Source organism: Apium graveolens, chromosome 8 (assembly GCF_009905375.1).
Source record: "Apium graveolens cultivar Ventura chromosome 8, ASM990537v1, whole genome shotgun sequence".
In the NCBI taxonomy this organism is placed as follows: domain Eukaryota; kingdom Viridiplantae; phylum Streptophyta; class Magnoliopsida; order Apiales; family Apiaceae; genus Apium; species Apium graveolens.
Genome location: NC_133654.1, coordinates 121037368 through 121057322, shown reverse-complemented (window position 1 = coordinate 121057322; position 19955 = coordinate 121037368). Strand labels below are relative to the sequence as shown.

General features: G+C 36.7%; 1 protein-coding gene and 1 non-coding gene across 2 annotated transcripts; both read right to left on the bottom strand.

Annotated features, from left to right (window-relative positions):
• Positions 1 to 3344: 3344 nt before the first annotated feature.
• LOC141679946 (uncharacterized) lies at positions 3345 to 3740 on the bottom strand. Its single transcript, XM_074486302.1, has one exon. The coding sequence runs from the start codon at positions 3738 to 3740 to the stop codon at positions 3345 to 3347; it is 396 nt and encodes a 131-aa protein (XP_074342403.1).
• A 4198-nt stretch (positions 3741 to 7938) lies between these two features.
• On the bottom strand, positions 7939 to 8045 carry LOC141682234 (small nucleolar RNA R71). Its single transcript, XR_012559636.1, has one exon. It is a non-coding gene; the product is annotated as a small nucleolar RNA R71 (small nucleolar RNA).
• Positions 8046 to 19955: the final 11910 nt, after the last annotated feature.

Below are 19955 nucleotides of genomic sequence, written 5' to 3'. Positions count from 1 at the left end.
ACTAAGGTTACCGTCTTACTCCTAAGTACCTTTTCTTTTCGATCTAAGATTTGAATGGGCTGCTCTACATATGATAAATCTGACTGGTTATCTAGGGGTTCATATTCTATTACATGACTATTATCTAGGCGTTATTTCTTAAGCATTGATACGTGGAATACACTATGCCCATGTTGTAGTTGAGGTGGTAAGGTCAATTCATAAGTCATTTTCCCCACTTTTTTGAGTATTTCAAATGGTCCTACATACCGCTGACTAAGCTTTCCTTTCTTCCTGAACCTAGTCATTCCTTTTCATGGCGATACCTTACGTAATGTTGTCTCTCCTGGTTCAAATTTCATATTCTTTTGATCACGATCTGCATATTTCTTTTGTATATCTTGAGCTGCTTCTAATTGTCTCCTTATCAGTTTTACTTTTTTCTGCCGTTTGCTGAATAAGTTCTGGTCCTAGTATCTTCCATTATCCGACTTCATCGTAAAATACTGGCGACCTGCACTTTCTCCCATAAAGCGCTTCATACGGGGCCATCCCAATGCTAGCATGATAACAGTTGTTATACGAGAGTTCCACCAGAGGTAAATGTTCATCCCAACTACCCTTAAAATCCAAAGCATAAACTCCGAGCATGTCTTCAATTGTCTGTATGGTCCTCTCACCCCGTCCATCTGTTTGTGGATGATAAGCAGTACTCATCTTTAACTTGGTATCCAAACAGCCTTGAAATTGTTTCCAAAATCTTGAATTGAATCTTGGGGTCTCCATCGGATACAATTGATACTGGAACTCCATGTCATCGTGATCTTATCCAAATACGTTTTGACCAATTTGTCGAGCGAATACCTTTCATTGATAGGTTAAAAATGGGCGGACTTAGTCAATCGGTCTACAATTACCCAAATAGCATCATAATTTGATCGGGTCTTCGGAAGTCCTACAATAAAATCCATAGCTATATGTTCCCATTTCCATTCAGGAATGTTTAATGGTTGGAATAATCCACTTGGTCACTGATGTTCCGCTTTGACTCTCTACCATGTATAACATCTATTTACCCATTCTGCTATTTCTTTCTTCATGTTAGGCCACCAAAGCATTTCTTTCAGATCCGGATACATTTTTGTACTTTCTGGGTGAAGTGTATACTTGGAACTATGCGCATCTTGCAAAATTTTATCTTTTAATTCTCTAACATCTGGTATCCAAATTCTCGAAGAAAATCTCAGAATTCCTTGACCATCCATTTATGTACAAACTTCTTCTCTTGTCAATTCGTTCATCTTTTGATCCATTACCTCCTTCTAACATTTCTTAATCTTATCAATCAACTTAGGTTGAAACGTCATTACATATAATCTTTTGGTAAGCGTGTTCCAAGTAATTACTTCAATTTCCATCTTCTCTAATTCTTCTGATAACTCTTTTATCACTGTGAATATATTCAACCTTTCCTTGCGACTCAAAGCGTCTGCAACCACATTCGCCTTCGCTAGATGATAACTGATAGTAAAGTCATAACATTTAATCAATTCCAACCACCTATTTTGTCTCATGTTCAATTCCTTCTAAGTGAAGATATATTTTAAGCTCTTAATGTCTTCAAAGTTTGAGGGCAAACACAATAGCTGCTAATTCTAAGTCATGTGTCAGATATTTTTTCTAGTGGGGTTTCAGTTGATGCGAGGTGTTTGTTATCACCTTTCCATGTTGCATCGGGACATAGCCTAGTCCTCTATGAGATGCATCACTGTATATTACAAATTCTCCTTTATCATCTGGAAAGGCTAAAACTTGAGCCGTAACCAATCTCTGCTTCAACTCTTGAAAACTTTTCTCACATTTCTCTATCCATTCAAATTTCTCATTCTTTCGGGTTAGTTTCGTTACTGGTACCGCAATCTTAGAGAAATCCTTTACAAATCTTCTATAATATCCGGCTAATCCCATAAAACTTCTTAATTATGTGGGGGTCTTTGGTCTTTCCCAATTAATCACTGCCTCTACCTTGGTTGGGTCGACTCGGATTCCGTCCTTGCTCACAATATTTCCTAAGAACTGAACTTCTTTCAACCAAAATTCATATTTTGAGAATTTCCAATCTTGCTTCTCTTAATGTCGTAAGGGCCATTCTTAAATGTCCTGCATGATCTTCTTTTGCCTTGGAGTATATCAAAATATCATCAATAAACATAATGACGAACTTATGCATATATTTCTTGAATACACGATTCATTAAATCCATAAATGTAATCGGCACATTAGTTAGTCCGAATGCCATTACCAGAAACTCATAATATTCATACCTCGTCCTAAAAGCTGTCTTTGATATATTCTCCACCTTGATCTTTAGCTGATGATATCCCAATCTCATGTCAATCTTGGAAAAGTAGGTAGCTCCCTTAAGTTTTTAACATACACAACATCATCTCTTTATTTTTGAATTTTTAACATGAAAACCAACTCAGCTTCTAGGTAATCATTTCTTTTCTTTAAGTCAGAGTTTTCAATTCTGATCCTAGCATTTTCAAGTATTTGATCCCTATAACTAACGTGCAAAGTTTTGAGAAATAACTTTAATTCACAGATGTCATTAGTATCAAAAGCAATAGTAGTTTGAGGTACCTTCATCTCGATAGTCTCAAGTTCACTATCAGCATTTTCCATGAGAGCATAATTTGTACCCTCATCAGATTCTGATGTATCATCCTGGTTCTTTTTTATTGTTATCAAGGCCTTTTTCTTTTCAGCTTTTAGCTTCCTGCAGTCCGCTGCAAAGTGTCCAACTCCATCACAATTGTAACAATTGATCTTTGACTTATCAATTTTCTCAGACCTTGACTCTTTCTTATCATTCTTTCGGTAATTCCTTCTATCAGAGTTTGAGGAACTAGAGCCTTTTCTGGATAACCTTTTTCCTTTCTTGAAGTCCTTGAAGGCCATTTTTCTGAAGCTTTTAACTAAGAGAGCAACCATTGGAGGATTTTTTCATCATTACCATGATCACTTTTAGTGTCTGAGTAATTATCAGAGTTTAAGTCATCATCGGTATTTGATGACCCAGTATCAGACTTTACAATCATGAATTTCCTTTAGAATGGCTCTCTCTTCCAGATTTCTCCCTTGGGTTTTCTTCAACCCTGAATGCAACCTGTCTTGTTCTTGGCATTGTATCTCCGGTTCATGAATTTTCAGCATCCCATAAATCTCATCCAAAGATGTATCTTCAAGATCATAATTATATCTTATTGATGTGACTTTAAAGTCCCACTTTTCAGGGAGTGCAAGAAGAAACTTCAAGTTTGAATCTTCTAGATCATACTCTTTCTCCACAAGAGACAAATCATTCAGCAATTATGAAATTTGTCATAGATTTCAATCAAAGATTCATCAACTTTTGAGTCAAAGTGCTCATACTCCTCAGTGAGTATTGTTCTTCTGTTCTTCTTAATAACAGTTGTGCTTTGACACTTAACCTCCAAAATGTCCCAAATTTCTTTCGCAGTTTTGCATCCAATCACCCTATTAGATATGACATTGTCTAGACTACTATACAAAAGATGTCTTACTTTTGCATCTTTCATAATAGATGAAAGATCCTCGGGAGTATAATTATTTTTGTCCTTGTCAACCATCTTTTCCTCTTGACCACGAACTATAACAGATAGTTTCATAGGCCTGTGAGGACCATCATAAATCATGTTCAGATATTCAGAATCAGTTGCTTCTAGATACATAGTCATCTTGACTTTCCAGATTGGATATTCATTAATCTTCAATATTGGAACCTTGATAGCATCATATCTGCTCATATTGTGGTTGATTTGGTTTGTGGCTGGTGGTGGTGGAGGATTATGTTTAGTTTCTTTGTTTGTCATTAATGATTGTATCCTGGATCTTAAACTATTTGTATATCAACAGCAAGCTCGGATACCAATTGTTAGGCCTTAAATTAACTGTAGAGGGGGGTGAATATAGTTATAACAATCAAATTGAAATTAGAAGTCAACAATGAAAAGCAGTTTTTATATTAATGAATAAAAACTTATTACAAAACTATCTCAAATGATGAACAGATATTCTTGAGAGCTGATAGGTTATGTTTATGATAAAATAATGCTCGACACATAAAGTGTTAACTTAATCCGTATTTATATATTGCACAGTTATACAATTAATCAGTTGATATGATAAACAAAAAATAAGGAATTATAATACATATCCAACTATTGATTGCTACAATAAGTAAAGTCCTACACCGATATATCAAACTAATAGTTTGATAAATTCTGATGTCTTCCAGTCAGCAAACTTTGATGGCAAACTCTTAAAGTTCTAAATACTGATATTATCAATTATATCTAATATTGCAAGGCTTTCTGAGACATATGTACAACAAAATGTGCAAAGATCTAAACTACAGGTAATCACTGATGAGAACCCCCTTGTAGCTAACCCAAGATCTGCCAACCAAACGCAACCCCCAAACACAATCCACCTCAGGTGTCTCCCAACATGCACCTGTTGTAAAAAGAAATAGGTTAAGAAAGTCTGATGTTTCTCAGGTATCAGGACTTAGGGCTTCTCAAAAACCCCTTCAAATACCGATGGAGGACAGGGTGGAAGTCAGATAACATCTTCTAAATCTTTTAAACAACTTCCGGAAACCAAAAAGAGAAGGCTAGTTGTGGATGAGTCATAATCATATGATGAGGATAATGCTCCCTTATCATCCAAATTTCAAAAAATTAAAAAGCTGGTTCTACTCAAGTACCAACTATATTACCAGCTGAACAGGGCACATCAAACACTGATAGTGTTGTTACTGCAAGCCCTGGGCCAATGAAATAAAAATGGGTTAAAACTTACTTTTCCAAACAGGCATTGAAGATAAAGAAAAAAATTATAAAGGAAGGTAAGGTTTTAGTCACTCACAAAAACTCTAGGAGGCATAAGGATGGACATGTTGCAGCCACACTAGTCTCAATCTCTGACACACCAGTAAAGTCTTATGTAAGGGTGAGGGAAATTTTTGCCACTTCCGCGAAAGTGCACAGAATAATGGCTGATATTCAATAGAGAGCGACTCAATAAACAGCTACAGATGATGTTTATTAAAAGTGATTCAAGCCCACAAGAACCTTCATCACCTCAAAATGAAGCATCTTTTGATGGCTCTGTCCCACAAGAATCTTTGCCTCAAAGTGGTATAGAAGACATCATAAACCCTGATTCAATTGATATCCCAACCATCAAGAAATGCATGGATGCTGAGAATGCCAAGCTGACAGATGAAGTAACTAAGGTCAAAAACTTCTACAACGCCATTTAATCTCATTATAAAAAGAATACAGCTGGTGTTCATCTAAGCAAAGCCCGTGATGATGATTCAGATCAAGAAGAGGGGGAGTCCATAAGAACCTGAATCTCAAATAGATTCAATAACTCCAACACCTCCAGCCACACAAGAACCACTACCTCAAAGTGGTAGTACGGATGTATCTCCCATTGCTACTATCTTGGTTTTAGATTTGGAAGGGAGGGTGCATCCCACTCAAACAGCTACTGAAGTTCTTTCAATTCCTCCCTTGGATTCACTCCCTTTACATGAAGATAATATTTCTACAGCACAAGGTATAAATACTGACTCTTTTTTATCAACATTTAATTTAAATACTGATACTATTTTGTCAGCATTTACTTTTAGTTTGTATATTGATGGTATGATCATGGATAATCCTCTACAAAAAGGTACCTCTATTCATGTGACCTCGGATATCTTTTCTCAACCGCCTCTTATTTTTGTAGGACATGAAATTATGAGCTTTTGTTGTGAGATTGGGAGAAAATATTTAAAGAAAAACAAAAATATTGATAGGCATGCTCATGACCTCGAAAAAGGAGAGGTAGATGAGAGTCAAGATTTAGTTAATCGTTTTCAGAAACTCTAACTTTAAAAGTCATGAGATGTGTGATGTGAGAAGTAGTTGATAAGTGGATTTTATATCCACTTGGAACGCTTCATTACAAACTTAAATTGGTGTTTTGGACTCAAGTTGTTGGTATTTTGATGTGTTTTTGTGTTATTGCATTTCAGGTATCAGTTAAATGAAGAAAAGATCTTTTAAAGGAAATATGATAAAAAGTGATCAGAATTGGAAGCCAACGCCATTTTCAAGTTGTAGAAAATCTCAATAGCTTCGTGTGGGCAGTTGAATCTCCTAATTCTGATGAGTAGAACTCAGGTTATGGCCAAAACAAGATTCACCAGAAATTTTTCCAGTCAGTAGCTGATTTCGCTCAGGGCGCGGCTGGTCGCTGATTTCGCTGAAAAAACCTTTTTTGAGTGGAATTTGACGATTTTAAGGGTCCAGGTCCACTAGGGGCGTATATATACTTAAAAAAAGGGTTTTCATCATCCGGGAAGATTGGGATACCAAGGAGAAGACCTAGAAGCACATAACAACTCCGAAAAAGAAGATCTTATTTTCAACTTGTGATTCTTTGAATTAGTTGTAACTTTGGATGCTCGTTTTCGTTATTGTTGAACCTAGATCTCGTTTATTCGTACTTTAATTATTATTTAGTTTATTAAGACCTTGTTTAATACCATGCTTTCATTGGAACCCATGCTGACGATGAGTTTGATTATGGGCTAATCGTTATCATGGGGTTCTAGCGGATTTACTTATGGATTTCAATAATTAATTTGTTTTGATATCTTGGTGTGTGGTGATTGATTGATATCCTAGTATTGGTTGTGCTTATTCGTCTTATGTGCGTAGCTAACATATAAGATAACGTGTTAATCTCTATTGAAGCGACAGTGAATATAGAGGTTTAGAACTTGCCATGCTAGCATAGGTTCATATATGTGTATGCATGATTCGTAGGTAACTCTAACCGTTTTACTTTCCCTATATAATCAAGATAGATAACTTATGCTTAAACCGTTATGTTGTCAAATTTTATAGACATATAGGGTCTCAATATAATTGGTGCCTGTTCAGCTTCTATCTCTTTTGTGGATGTCTGGTAGAATGGTAATCGTGCAACGAAAGTTGGCGTTTATCAGTTTCGTGTTATCTGATTAGTGTCATCACTATCACATGTTAAGGTTAAGAATGAAAAGGCTATTGAATGAAGTAGTAATGAAGTTAGGATCCCATGTTTGTTATATATAGTAATTCAACCTCAATTCTCTTAGTTAATGTTATTTAGTATAATCTCTTAGTTTAATAAAAACCCAATTTGTTATTTGTCTTAGCATTGAGCGATAACCATACATTGTTGCATAGGTTTATAAATTGAACTTAACCTAAACCAGTCTCTGTGGGAACGAATCTGATTTATATCTTATACTACTTGCGAACGCGTATACTTGCGTGAATATTAGCGCGTATTTTTGCCCTAACAAGTTTTTGGCGCCGTTGCCGGGGACTCGGTGTTAATTTTTAGTTTTTGTGCTTGTCATCAGTGGTCGTTAAAGTTCACTGACTCGGATTCTTTTACTTTCACGGTTTATTTTTTTGTGTTTCAGGTATTCATTACAATAGGAGATCCAGCAGCACGAATGAAAGCCTTGATGGATTTTTCTCAACCCAAGATCAATGACATTGAATCTAGCATTATCCGGCCATCTATCACAGCTAATACCTTTGAGATCAAGCCTTTCATAATTCAATGGGTACAGACTTCAGTCCAGTTTGGGGGTTCTCCAACGGAAGATCCCAATATGCATATTAGCGATTTCATTGAGATCTACGACACCTTCAAGTTCAACGGTATTTCTGAAGATGCTGTGAAGCTGAGACTGTTCCCATTCTCTCTGAAGGACAAGGCTAAGAGCTGGTTACACTCTCTACCAGCCGGTTCGATTACTACTTGGGAAGATCTTGCTCAGAATTTCTTACTAAATTCTTCCCTATGGCGAAGACAGCTGCAATCAGGAACGCTCTTACTCAATTTGCACAGCAATCAGGAGAATCTTTATATGAAGCTTGGGAGCGCTACGAGGAGATGCTTAGGAAGTGTCCTCATCATGGAATGCCTAATTGGATGATCATCAATTATTTTTATAATGGGTTGGGAGCACAGTCCAGACCCATGCTCGATGCAGCAGCAGGTGGAGCATTATGGGAAAAGAGCTATGAGGAAGCTTATGATCTAATTGAACTGATGGCTGCTAATGAATATCAGTATCCAGCCCAGAGATTGCCACAGGGAAAGGTAGCAGGAGTTCTTGAAGTGGATACAGCTACGACTATCACTGCTCAACTGAAGGCGTTGTCTATGAAGATCGATTCTCTAGCTAACTATGGTGTTAAGCAGACAACCAGTGTTTGTGAGCTGTGTGCAGGTCCGCATGTGACAGAGCAATACGCTATATCTAGTGAATCAACTCAGTTTGTGAGCAACTTTCAGAGATCGCAGCAACCAGTTCCAGGCACTTATCATCCTGACAACTGGAATCATCCTAACTTCAGCTGGAGCAACAATCAGAATGCGATGCAACAGTCGTTCCAGCAGTTTGGAAATAAGCTATTCAACCCTCCTGGTTTTCAGCAACAAATTGCACCAAAACAACAACTCCAAATTCAACAACAAAATCATGATGCAGTTCTATCTTCGAATGAAAAATCTGAATTGGAGGAGTTGAGGCTTATGTGCAAAAACCAGGCTCTTATATGCCAAAGCCAGGCTGTTTCTATCAAGACTCTGGAGAACCAAATAGGGCAAATTGCTAATGCCTTATTGAATCGACCACCAGGAATGCTTCCTAGTGATACAGAAACAAATCCAGGCAAGAGGGAAGTTGAAGAACAGGTGAACGCCATCACCTTAAGGTTTGGAAAGGTCGCAAGCCCCCAAATTCAGCACGACGAAGAGCCTGAAAAATCTCAAGATTCAGAAAATGCAGTTGTGGCTGAAGAAGATGTGCAGAAGGAAGTAGAGGTGGAACCAAGGAAGACTACTGTGGAACACACTCCTCCTGAGGGTAATATAGGGGAGAAACAGATCTGACCACCACCTCCTTTTCCTAAGAGGCTGCAGAAGAAAAAGCTGGATAAGCAGTTTGAAAAGTTTCTGGAGGTGTTCAAGAAACTTCATATCAACATACCTTTCGCTGAAGCTCTTGAACAGATGCCTAGCTATGCGAGGTTTATGAAAGGTATTCTCTCTCGGAAAGTGAAGCTCGATGACTTAGAGATCGTTGCTCTAACGGAGGATTGCAGTGCTGTGCTACAACAGAAGTTGCCTCCCAAGCTTAAAGATCCTGGAAGCTTCACTATTCCTTGCACCATCGGAAACTTGTCGTTCGACAAGTGTTTATGTGATTTAGGAGCTAGCATCAATCTGATGCCCTTATCTATCTTCAAGAAGCTTGGTCTGCCTGATCCGAATCCAATATACATGTCATTGCAACTAGCTGACCGTTCCATCGCTTATCCACGAGGTATAGTGGAGGATGTCTTGGTCAAGGTGGATAAACTCTTCTTCCCTGCTGACTTTGTAATTCTTGATTTCGAGGAAGATAAGAAGATTCCCATCATCTTGGGAAGACCATTCTTGGCTACAGGCCAAACTATGATCGATGTGCAAAAAGGAGAGCTTTCGATGAAGGTTTACGATCAAAAGGTCACTTTTAATGTGTTCAAGGCAATAAAGTTACCCACAGAAAAAGAATAGTGCTTTAAAATAGAGCTGGTCGACTCAGTTTTTGAAGATGAAGGAGGAGTAGAGCAACTGCAGGTTTTGAATACACCTCCGTGGGAGAAGAAGTTGGATATGCCATTCGATTCTCTTGGGTTAGCAGAGCTGAAAATTTCTCAGGAGTGTTTTGAACCATTTACTCAAGAAGCTCCCATACTTGAGCTCAACCGACAACCAGATCACTTGAGTTATTCATTCTTAGGTGCACCCTCCTGACAAGGGGTTGAGATATATCTTTGATGATGTAGAGGGTAGCCGAACGGATCCTCCAGTGCCTACAGAGGGTTCTTCTAATGTGCAGCAGGTAGTCGATAGGACTGGTGTTGGTGATGAGCAGTACAGGCGAGTAATTAGGCGTATGGAGGCCATGCACGACATTCACCGTCATTTTGTTGAAGATTTGACACACGCTTTTGGTACTATTTTCTGAGACACTAGTGGCGAGGTTGATTGACCACCTGATCCTCCACCCGACGAGGGTGAATCTCTCGCTAATTAGGTATTCCTGAAATCCTTATTATTACCTTCAATGAGGACATTGAAAATTTTAAGTTTGGGGGTGATAATGTAAGGATTAGTAGTGTGTGTCCATATAGATTCATATAGATTCATGTTGCATGTTTAGTTGTAGTTCATTCATATTTTTGCATGATTGTTCACATAGGACATATTTGTTGTTTTTATGTGATTTCATATAGTTGCATTTAAATGCATATTTAGCATGATCCCTTAAGATGAACTATGATATTTGATAAGTTGATGTTGATTTCAGTGTGGTGATGACGAATATAGGGATGTTTAAGTCTTAATGAATTGATTTGCATGCCAGAAACAAATATTTTCACAAGTCTTATAGGGTTGCTTTTGATCTAGATCATAATCATACTTGTTTGTTGTTGAGATTTAATCACTTGGATATATTTAGAATTTGTGATATTCTCGTAATGACGTAAAAACACTGATTTTTTTTATCTGGAGAAAAACTTGGATTTCATTGCTAGTTGTTGTAAGGCTAGGCGTCAAATGGCTAGTAGCCGGCTCATATTTTTATGAGTAGTCTAGGGTTGAATGAGATGGAGCGAAACACACTCATTCAGAAATTATTGAAAAAAAAAGAAAAAAAAAATGAAAAGAGAAGAAAAGAAAGAAAAAAAGTATGTGTTTATGCATAATTGATCAAGAGTGAGCTCTTTAATACTCGAGTTATTAAGTTCTAGGGGAGTTTGTGCCTAGTGACCTAAGGCTTTTATAGTCTGGGATCCGCTAACCTAACACTCGCTACATGGGTATTATTGCATAAGTCTTTTGGGACCTCATTCATTGCACGGTCAAATAAGCATCTTTGCTATGTGTTCAATAATAGTATGAATCCTTGTATAACTCTAGTAGAAAGGAGGTGTTGTGAGTCATAATGCGTTTATTGTCTATTCTATTTATAAACTTTTGATTGTTTCGATGATAGATAAGTTATGGTTATTGATCTAGTATCGAGAGTATATCTGTTAAGCATCCACACATGCACGTTTCTGGTTTATGAGTTGGTTTGTGGGATTTATTCGAGCTTTGTTTAAAGTCATTGCATTCTTAGAGGCATTGGCTTATTCATTTGGTTATGGCTATTTAGAGGGGATCGATTGCATTATCATTTAGTTGCATTCACGTAGTTGCATTCATGCATTAGGTTTATTTTGTAGTTTTAAGTCTGTTTATGCTTGAGGACAAGCATCGATTCAAGTTTGGGGGTGTGATAAGTGGATTTTATATCCACTTGGAACGCTTCATTACAAGCTTAAATTGGTGTTTTGGACTCAAGTTGTTGGTATTTTGATGTGTTTTTGTGTTATTGCATTTCAGGTATCAGTTAAATGAAGAAAAGAGCTTTTAAAGGAAATATGATAAAAAGTGATCAGAATTGGAAGCCAAGGCCATTTTCAAGTTGTAGAGAATCTCAATAGCTTCGCGTGGGCAGTTGAATCGCCTAATTCTGACGAGTAGAACTCAAGTTATGGCCAAAACAAGATTCACCAGAAATTTTTCCAGTTAGTAGCTGAGCGCCCGCTCAGCAGAGCTGAGCGCCCGCTCAGGAGAGCTGAACGGCCGCTCAGGGCACGGCTGGGCGCTGATTTCGCTGAAAAAACCTTTTTTGAGTGGAATTTGACGATTTTAAGGGTCCAGGTCCACTAAGGGCGTATATATACTTAAAAAAAAAGGTTTTCATCATCCGGGAAGATTGGGATACCAAGGAAAAGAACTAGAAGCACATAACAACTCTGAAAAAGAAGATCTTGTTTTCAACTTGTGATTCTTTGAATTAGTTGTAACTTTGGATGCTCGTTTTCGTTCTTGTTGAACCTAGATCTCGTTTATTCGTACTTTAATTATTATTCAGTTTATTAAGACCTTGTTTAATACCATGCTTTCATTGGAACCTATGGTAACGATGAGTTTGATTATGGGCTAATCGTTATCATGGGGTCCTAGCGGATTTACTTATGGATTTCAATAATTAATTTTTTTTGATATCTTGGTGTGTGGTGATTGATTGATATCCTAGTATTGGTTGTGCTTATTCATCTTATGTGCGTAGCTAACATATAAGATAGCGTGTTAATCTCTATTGAAGCGACAATGAATATAGAGGTTTAGAACTTGCCATGCTAGCATAGGTTCATGTATGTGTATGCATGATTCGTAGGTAACTCTAACCGTTTTACTTTCCCTATGTAATCAAGATAGATAACTTATGCTTAAACCGTTATGTTATCAAATTCTATAGACATATAGGGTCTCAATATAATTGGTGCCTATTCAGCTTCTATCTCTTTTGTGGATGTCTGGTAGAATGGTAATCGTGCAACGAAAGTTGGCGTTTATCAGTTTCGTGTTATCAGATTAGTGTCATCACTATCACATGTTAAGGTTAAGAACGAAAAGGCTATTGAATGAAGTAGTAATGAAGTTAGGATCCCATGTTTGTTATATATAGTAATTCAACCTCAATTCTCTTAGTTAATGTTATTTAGTATAATCTCTTAGTTTAATAAAAACCCAATTTGTTATTTGTCTTAGCATTGAGCGATAACCATACATTGTTGCATAGGTGCATAAATTGAACTTAACCTAAACCAGTCTCTGTGGGAACGAATCTGATTTATATCTTATACTACTTGCGAATGCGTATACTTGCATGAATATTAGCGCGTGTTTTCGCCCTAACAGTAGTGAGACTACTTTAAAGGAATATAGAGATCTAATTGGTTCATTTACTTCTCTTGCATCTCAAATGGATGAACTCAAGGATGCTTTTCATGATGCCAATACCAGGAGTGAGTTTGAGATACAGAAGCTGTTAAAGCCTCTTGTTGCCAGGCAGGATAAATTGCAAGCAAATCAAGCTAGGCTGGAAGCCTCTGGTGAACTTGATGAGGTTTAGGAGTCCTTCGAGCTGATAGTTTGTTTACTCCTTGGTGATGATGCCAAAAAAGGGGAGATTATATCTAAATCTAAATACAAGCGGCTCAAGTCAAATACTGATGATATGGATGATGCTCCTGATGAAGGGAATAAGGGAGGCAAAACACCTAGAAGTCATAAGGGTGGAGGTGATATTATTTGTTAGGAATATGTTGTGTACTAGATGATAATTTGAACAAAACACTAAGTACATTTTTTATTTAAGTAATTCTCTAGCTTTCAACGGATGATCAATTCAACATCCGTTGAAAGAGTAGCTTATGTACAATAAGACTACTAGCACATTTTTGTATACTTAAATGGCTTAGTGAACTAGGTGTTGTAGAATGTTTGAGTCATGTTGACTACTAGATTGATATGCAAGATAAGATGGTAATTTATAAATATTAGATGCCTTGTAATCTTGTATAAATGAAATAGAGTTAACTGCCAAAAAGACAGTCTCAACGGATGATTCACAAAGCCTCAACGGATGATCAACATAAGTCTCGACGGATGATCAACCAGAGTTTCAACGGATGATCAAACAGATTTCCAACGGATGATCAATCTAAGTTCTAACGAATGTTCAAATTCAAAAGAGCAGTTGATAGTGACTTGACAGTCACATGCGTTGGTTGTATGCAAATGGAATGTGGTAGCCTGTTTGAAGGATTTAGAGAAAAAAGAAGCATTTCCATTTCCATGCTAAACAGATGATATTCAAAGATGCTGAAAAGAGAAGTGTAGCAGCATGAAGTTAGACTAGATGTAGTTTGTCTTATTATCTTGTCTTTTTATCATGTAACTTGGTGGTATATAAACCAAGGGCAGCAAGTTGAATAGTATCCAAGTAAGAAAGCATTTTACCAGAGAAATAGATAAGGTAAAATCTGTAAAGAATTTCTCTATTCTTGTATTTCAACTTGTAAGCAGCTGTGAACAATTTTGTTACACAGAATTCTCAACTTAATATATATCACTGGTGGGAAAGTTCAATCCACCAGAAAGTTTTTAAATACTTGTATTTATTTACTTTGTGCTTTGATTTCAATATTACTTTCATTCCGCACCTTTTCTAAATCAAACACAGTTATATATTTATAGAAGAATAGTTCTTGAAATTAGAAAAGGAGTCAGAATTACATTCAACCCCCCTTCTGTAATTCTTATTTAGATTGTTTGAGAATAACAATTGGTATCAGAGCAAGCTCTTGAAGAACTAAGAGTTTAAATATCACAACAACTAACAAGATGAGCAGAAAAGCTGTTGGAGTAAAGATTCTGTTTCTAGACAAAGATAACTATCACCATTGGAAGGTGAAGATGCACCTGCATCTCCTATCTCAAGATGAATCATATGTGGACTGTATTGAGAAAGGTCAACATGTCCCTATGTGAGCTGCTACAGGAAATGAACCATATGTCCCAAAGCCTAGAGTAGAATGGTCTGATCCTGATATTGAACAAGTTCATAAGGATAAAAAGGCCATGAATATTTTGTTTAATGGTGTTGATGGTGACATGTTTGACAACATCATAAACTGCAAAACTGCTAAGGATATCTGGGACACAATTCAAGTCATATGTGATGGAACTGAGCAGGTAAGGGAAAAAATACAACTCTTGATTCAGCAGTATGAGCATTTACATAGTGAAGAAAGTGAGTCACTCACTGGCATTTTTAGTAGATTTCAAAAATTACCGAATGCTCTAAAGTTGCATGGAAGGATCTATCAAACAAAAAATTCAAACCTCAAATTCCTTAGATCTCTGCCAAAGGAATGGAAGCCTATGACAATCTCATTGAGAAATTCTCAAGATTACAAGGAATTCACCTTGGATAGACTATATGGGATTCTAAAGACTTATGAGCTTGAAATAGAGCAAGATGAGAAGATGGAGAAATGAAGAAAGAAAAGAGGATCCATTGCATAGGTTGCTGAGCAAGAAAAGGAGAAGGAGACAAAGGTTGAAGCTATTGAATTTGCACCAAACCCTAGAGTTTGTGAAGGCAAAGGAAAAGGGCTAGTAGTTGAACATGAAGACCATCTTAGTCAAGATGACATGGATGACATAGATGAGCATCTTGCTTTTCTATCCAGGAGGTTTTCCAAGCTCAAATTCAAGAAGAATTTTGGAGCAATCAAGTCCAACAGAAATATGGTTGATAAGTCTAAATTCAAATATTTCAAGTGTGGGTTGGCAGCTCATTTCGCTAATGAATGCAAAAAGTCTGATTCTGGTAAAAAGAAGTTTGAGCCTGTTGATTATAAATAGAAATATTTTGAGTTGCTCAAACAAAAGTAAAGGGATTTCATCACTCAAGAAAATGACTGGGCTGCAGATCGATTAGGAGAGGATGAAGATACAAGCTATGTCAATCTAGCACTTATGGCCAAATCAGATGAAACAGAGGTCAGTTCATCCAGTAATCAGGTAATCACCACTAACCTAGTACATTTATCTAAAGCTGAGTGTAATGATGCTATAAATGACATGTCTACTGATAAGTGGCATTTTATACCACTTAGAACGTCTTAAAATGGCTTAAATTGGTGTCTTGAAATCAAGTATTTTGTGTATTTAATGCGTTTTTCTAGTGTTTATTCATTTCAGGGTATTAGTTGCATTTCGGGGGAGGAATCATCAAGAATAAGCCTTGGCATGTGTTCACCATTGCGAGAGGAAAGGAATGGGCAGATTACGGCGAAGAAACGGAGCAAGCTTGGAATTTTTCCAGTAGGGTCCTGCGCGCCCGCGCAGCAATGCTGAGCGGCCGCGCAGCAGCCTGCGCGCCCGCGCAGAAATGCTGAGCGGCCGCGCAGGGTCGGGGAAAAAAGCTGAATTATTTTAGACTTCTACTTCTGTGTGGCTTCCAACTTCTATGTAATCTGAGTTTTATGGGACTATTATATAGGTAGATTTGAGACGTTTTCATAGAGAATATTAAGGAGATTATGTTTTAGATTGTGTTTTACGCAAGGAGCGAAGGAGATAAGGAAGAAGACCGATTTAGCACACCGCAACGAAGAGGAAGCATATATTCTTGTGATTCTTGTTTTGTTGTAACGTTGGATGCTAGTTTTCTTGCTTTGACTTATTTACTCTTGTGACGTACTCTGTTTTAATATAATTAGTTTAGTTATTATTTTCTTGTGTTAGTTTATCATGATTTCATATGAACCCATGATGGCGATGCGTTCTATTATAGGCTAATCGTGATCATGGGGTTACAACGGATTTATTATGGAATTCTTTAGTTAATTGTTTAATACTTTAGTGTGTGATGATTGCATGATATCTAGTATTGGTTGTGTGTATTCGTCTTATGTGCGTCGCGAACATATAAGATAGGGTGTTAATCTCTTGTGAAGCGACGGTGGATCTTGAGATTTAGAACTTGCCATGCTAGCATAGGTTCATGTACGTGGTGCATGATTAGTGGGTAACTCTAACAGTTTTATTTGCCCTATGTAATCAAAAGGAATAACTTGTGCTTAAATCATTGTGTTGTCAATTTCTGTAGATATATAGGAACTCAACATAATTGATGACTATTCAACTTCTATCTTAATTTTGGATGCTTGGTAGAATGGTATTAGTACAATGAAAGTTGGCTTTTATCAGTTTCGTGTTATTCGATTAATGTCATCACTGTCACATGCTAAATGTAATAACAATGGCTATAGAAGGAAGTAATAATGAAGTTGTGATCTCATGAGTGTTTTATTATTGATAATTTGAAGTGTTAGTTAAGTGGTTAACTAAGTAGTTAATTATAGTTAATATTTAATCAACAATTTTAAGTGTTATTATCTTAACATTGAGAAGTAATCATACATTGGTGAGTGAGTTTAATTAGACAATAATTTAGTCTGAGTCTCTGAGGGAACGAACTAGAAAGTATTCTATATTACTTGCGAACGCGTATACTTGCATGAATATTAGTGCGTGTTTTCGCCCTAACATCTACTGAATTATACCATCTACGTGTTATACTCAAGTCTCTCACTAAAGAAAAGACCAAACCTTAAGAGAATAATTTGTTTTAAGTGAAAGAAACAATGTGCTAGAGACTCAGTCTGTTGAGTTTAAGAAATTAAAGATAGAATGCAGGATTGGTAAAGATGAACTAACTGAATCCTTAAAGAAAGAGGAGATTTTAAGAAAGCAGCTTGAATGAGAATAGGAAGTAATTAAAGCATGGAAATCATCTAGAGATGTTCATGCTCAAATTACTAAAGTTCAAGGTATAGAATCTTTTTGTGATGCAGCCTGGAAAAAGAACAAGGAGAAGCTTGATTCCAATCTAGTTGAAGGACTTTCAATGAATGTGGATTCGACGGATGATGAAAATTATCCGTCGAATAATCATAAGAATTATCCATCGAAAGACAGTGAGCCACATCCGTTGAGTGTAAGTAAGCCAGTTAGCAAAGCTAAGCTAGCTAAATTATATGAAAAATATGGATCAGTTTCTAAGAACTTTGTTCCAGGAGAAACAAGTCAAGTGAAACAGAACAAGTGAGTCAATGTAGGGCATCTGTCCATTAAGCATTAAAATGACAGATTGGAGAAAATTGAAGTGATAATATAGTCTAAAAAGAAAAACAATAGAAATGGGAAAGTAGGAATTAACGAACATAACAACTACACACCTGATAAATATGCACCAAGAAAAATCTATATTAAGTGTGGTAGTTTTAATCATTTGTCTGTTAATTACAAACTTGCTATGCCTGCTTCCATGCCTGCACCTCCTTCATTTCCCAGTATGCCTACAATGCCTGTGAATGTTATGCCTGCATATAATTTGAATGAATAGTATGCTAATATTCCATTTGCATAAAATCCTTACTATTGTGCATTTAGTATTCCACAAATGCCATTTAGCATGCCATACTGGAATACCATGTTTTCTCAAAATATGCCTTTCCATGTTAATCAAGTTGTGCATGATAATTCTTTAATGATCAATGGTTTAAGGGTTCTACTCAATTGATAAGGATAAACTTCAAGTATCTAAGTCAAATAAAGACAAACCCAAGGAACCTAAGAAAAAGGCTAACAAAATAGGACCCAAGGAAACTTCGGTACCAAAATCAACTTGATTTGCTTTTGCTGTGTGCAGGGAAATAGAAAGAATCTTTGGTATTTGGATAGTGGGTGTTCAAGGCACATGACTGGAGATTCCACCCTGCTCACTGAGTTCAAGGAAAGAGCTAGACCAAGTATCACTTTTGGAGATGACAGCAAGGGTTATACTGTGGGATATGGCTTGATTTTAAAGGATAATGTCATTATTGAATAGGTTTGTTGTGGATATGTTGTGAACTTGATGATTTTATTAACAAAACACCTTAGTAGATTTTACTTAGTGAAAAATGTAGCACTCGACGGATAAGGAATATAGTCCCGACGGATGACTCAATATAGTCCCGACGGATGATAATTTATTATCCATCGAGTGAGTAGCTTGTGTAAGAATGAGTCTGTAGCACATTTCTGCATACACCTTGCTTAGATTCTGTAGTAGCACTCAAGTCATGTTGACCTAATTAGATATGCATAATAGGTTGAGTAATTGTGCATAGATGATGTCTTGTAATTCTGCATAAATGAAATGAAGTCAAGTGCCAGATAGCTACCCGACGGATAAACAACAATGCCACTCGACGGATGATCAACAAGGCAATCCGACGGATGATCATGTACCCGATGGATAATTAATTCAAACAGCTGTTGACAGTGACAACACAGTCACATGCATCGAGTGTATGCAAAAGGAATATGGAAGCCTATTCAACTGGGTTTTAGAGAACAAATAAGCATTGCCATTTCTATGCTATTATGAAGATATTCAAAGATGCTGGAATAGAGTAATGAAGCAGCATAATATTAGACTTGATAGGTTTTTTTTATTATCTTGTCTTATTACTTTGTAATCTTGGTGATATATAAACCAAGAAGTAGCAAATTGAACAACAAGAACAAGACTAAGAACATTTTCTGAGAGAAACAATTGTAAGCTCCATCCTTAGCATTTCTCTGTAAACTTAGTTGTTCATATTTGTAAGCAGCTGTGAGCTAATCTTGCTACACAGAGTTCTCTTGATATAATATATATCTCTGGTGGATACATTCAAATCCACCAAAAAGTCTTTAAAGACTTGTGTTTTTAATTACTTGTGTTTTGATTTTACTAACTTCTTATTCTGCACTTTACAAATCAAACACTTATATATTATTAAGATAGAACATTTAATATTTTTCTTGAAAAAGGTTCAAGAATTCCATTCAACTCCCCTTCTGTAATTCTTGTTGCATTGTTAGGGACTAACAATTGGTATCAGAGCAAGCTCTTGAAGAACAAAGAGTTTAAAGATCACAACAAACAACAAGATGAACAAGAAGGATGTAGGAGTCAAGATTTCTTTTCTGGACAAAGATAATTACCATCACTGGAAGGTAAAAATGCATCTTCACTTACTTTCTCAAGATGAGGCTTATGTAAATTGCATAGAGAGAGACCCTCATGTACCAATGAGAGCTGCAACTGGAAATGAGCCTTCAGTTCCCAAGCCAAGGCATGAATGGTCAGATCCTGATATTGAACAAGTCAGGAAGGATAAGAAGGCCATGAATATTTTGTTCAATGGAGTTGATGGTGACATGTTTGATAACATCATCAATTGCAAAACTGCCAAGGAAGTTTGGGATACAATACAGATTATTTGTGATGGCACTGAACACGTTAGGGAAAATAAGATGTAGCTGCTAATTCAGCA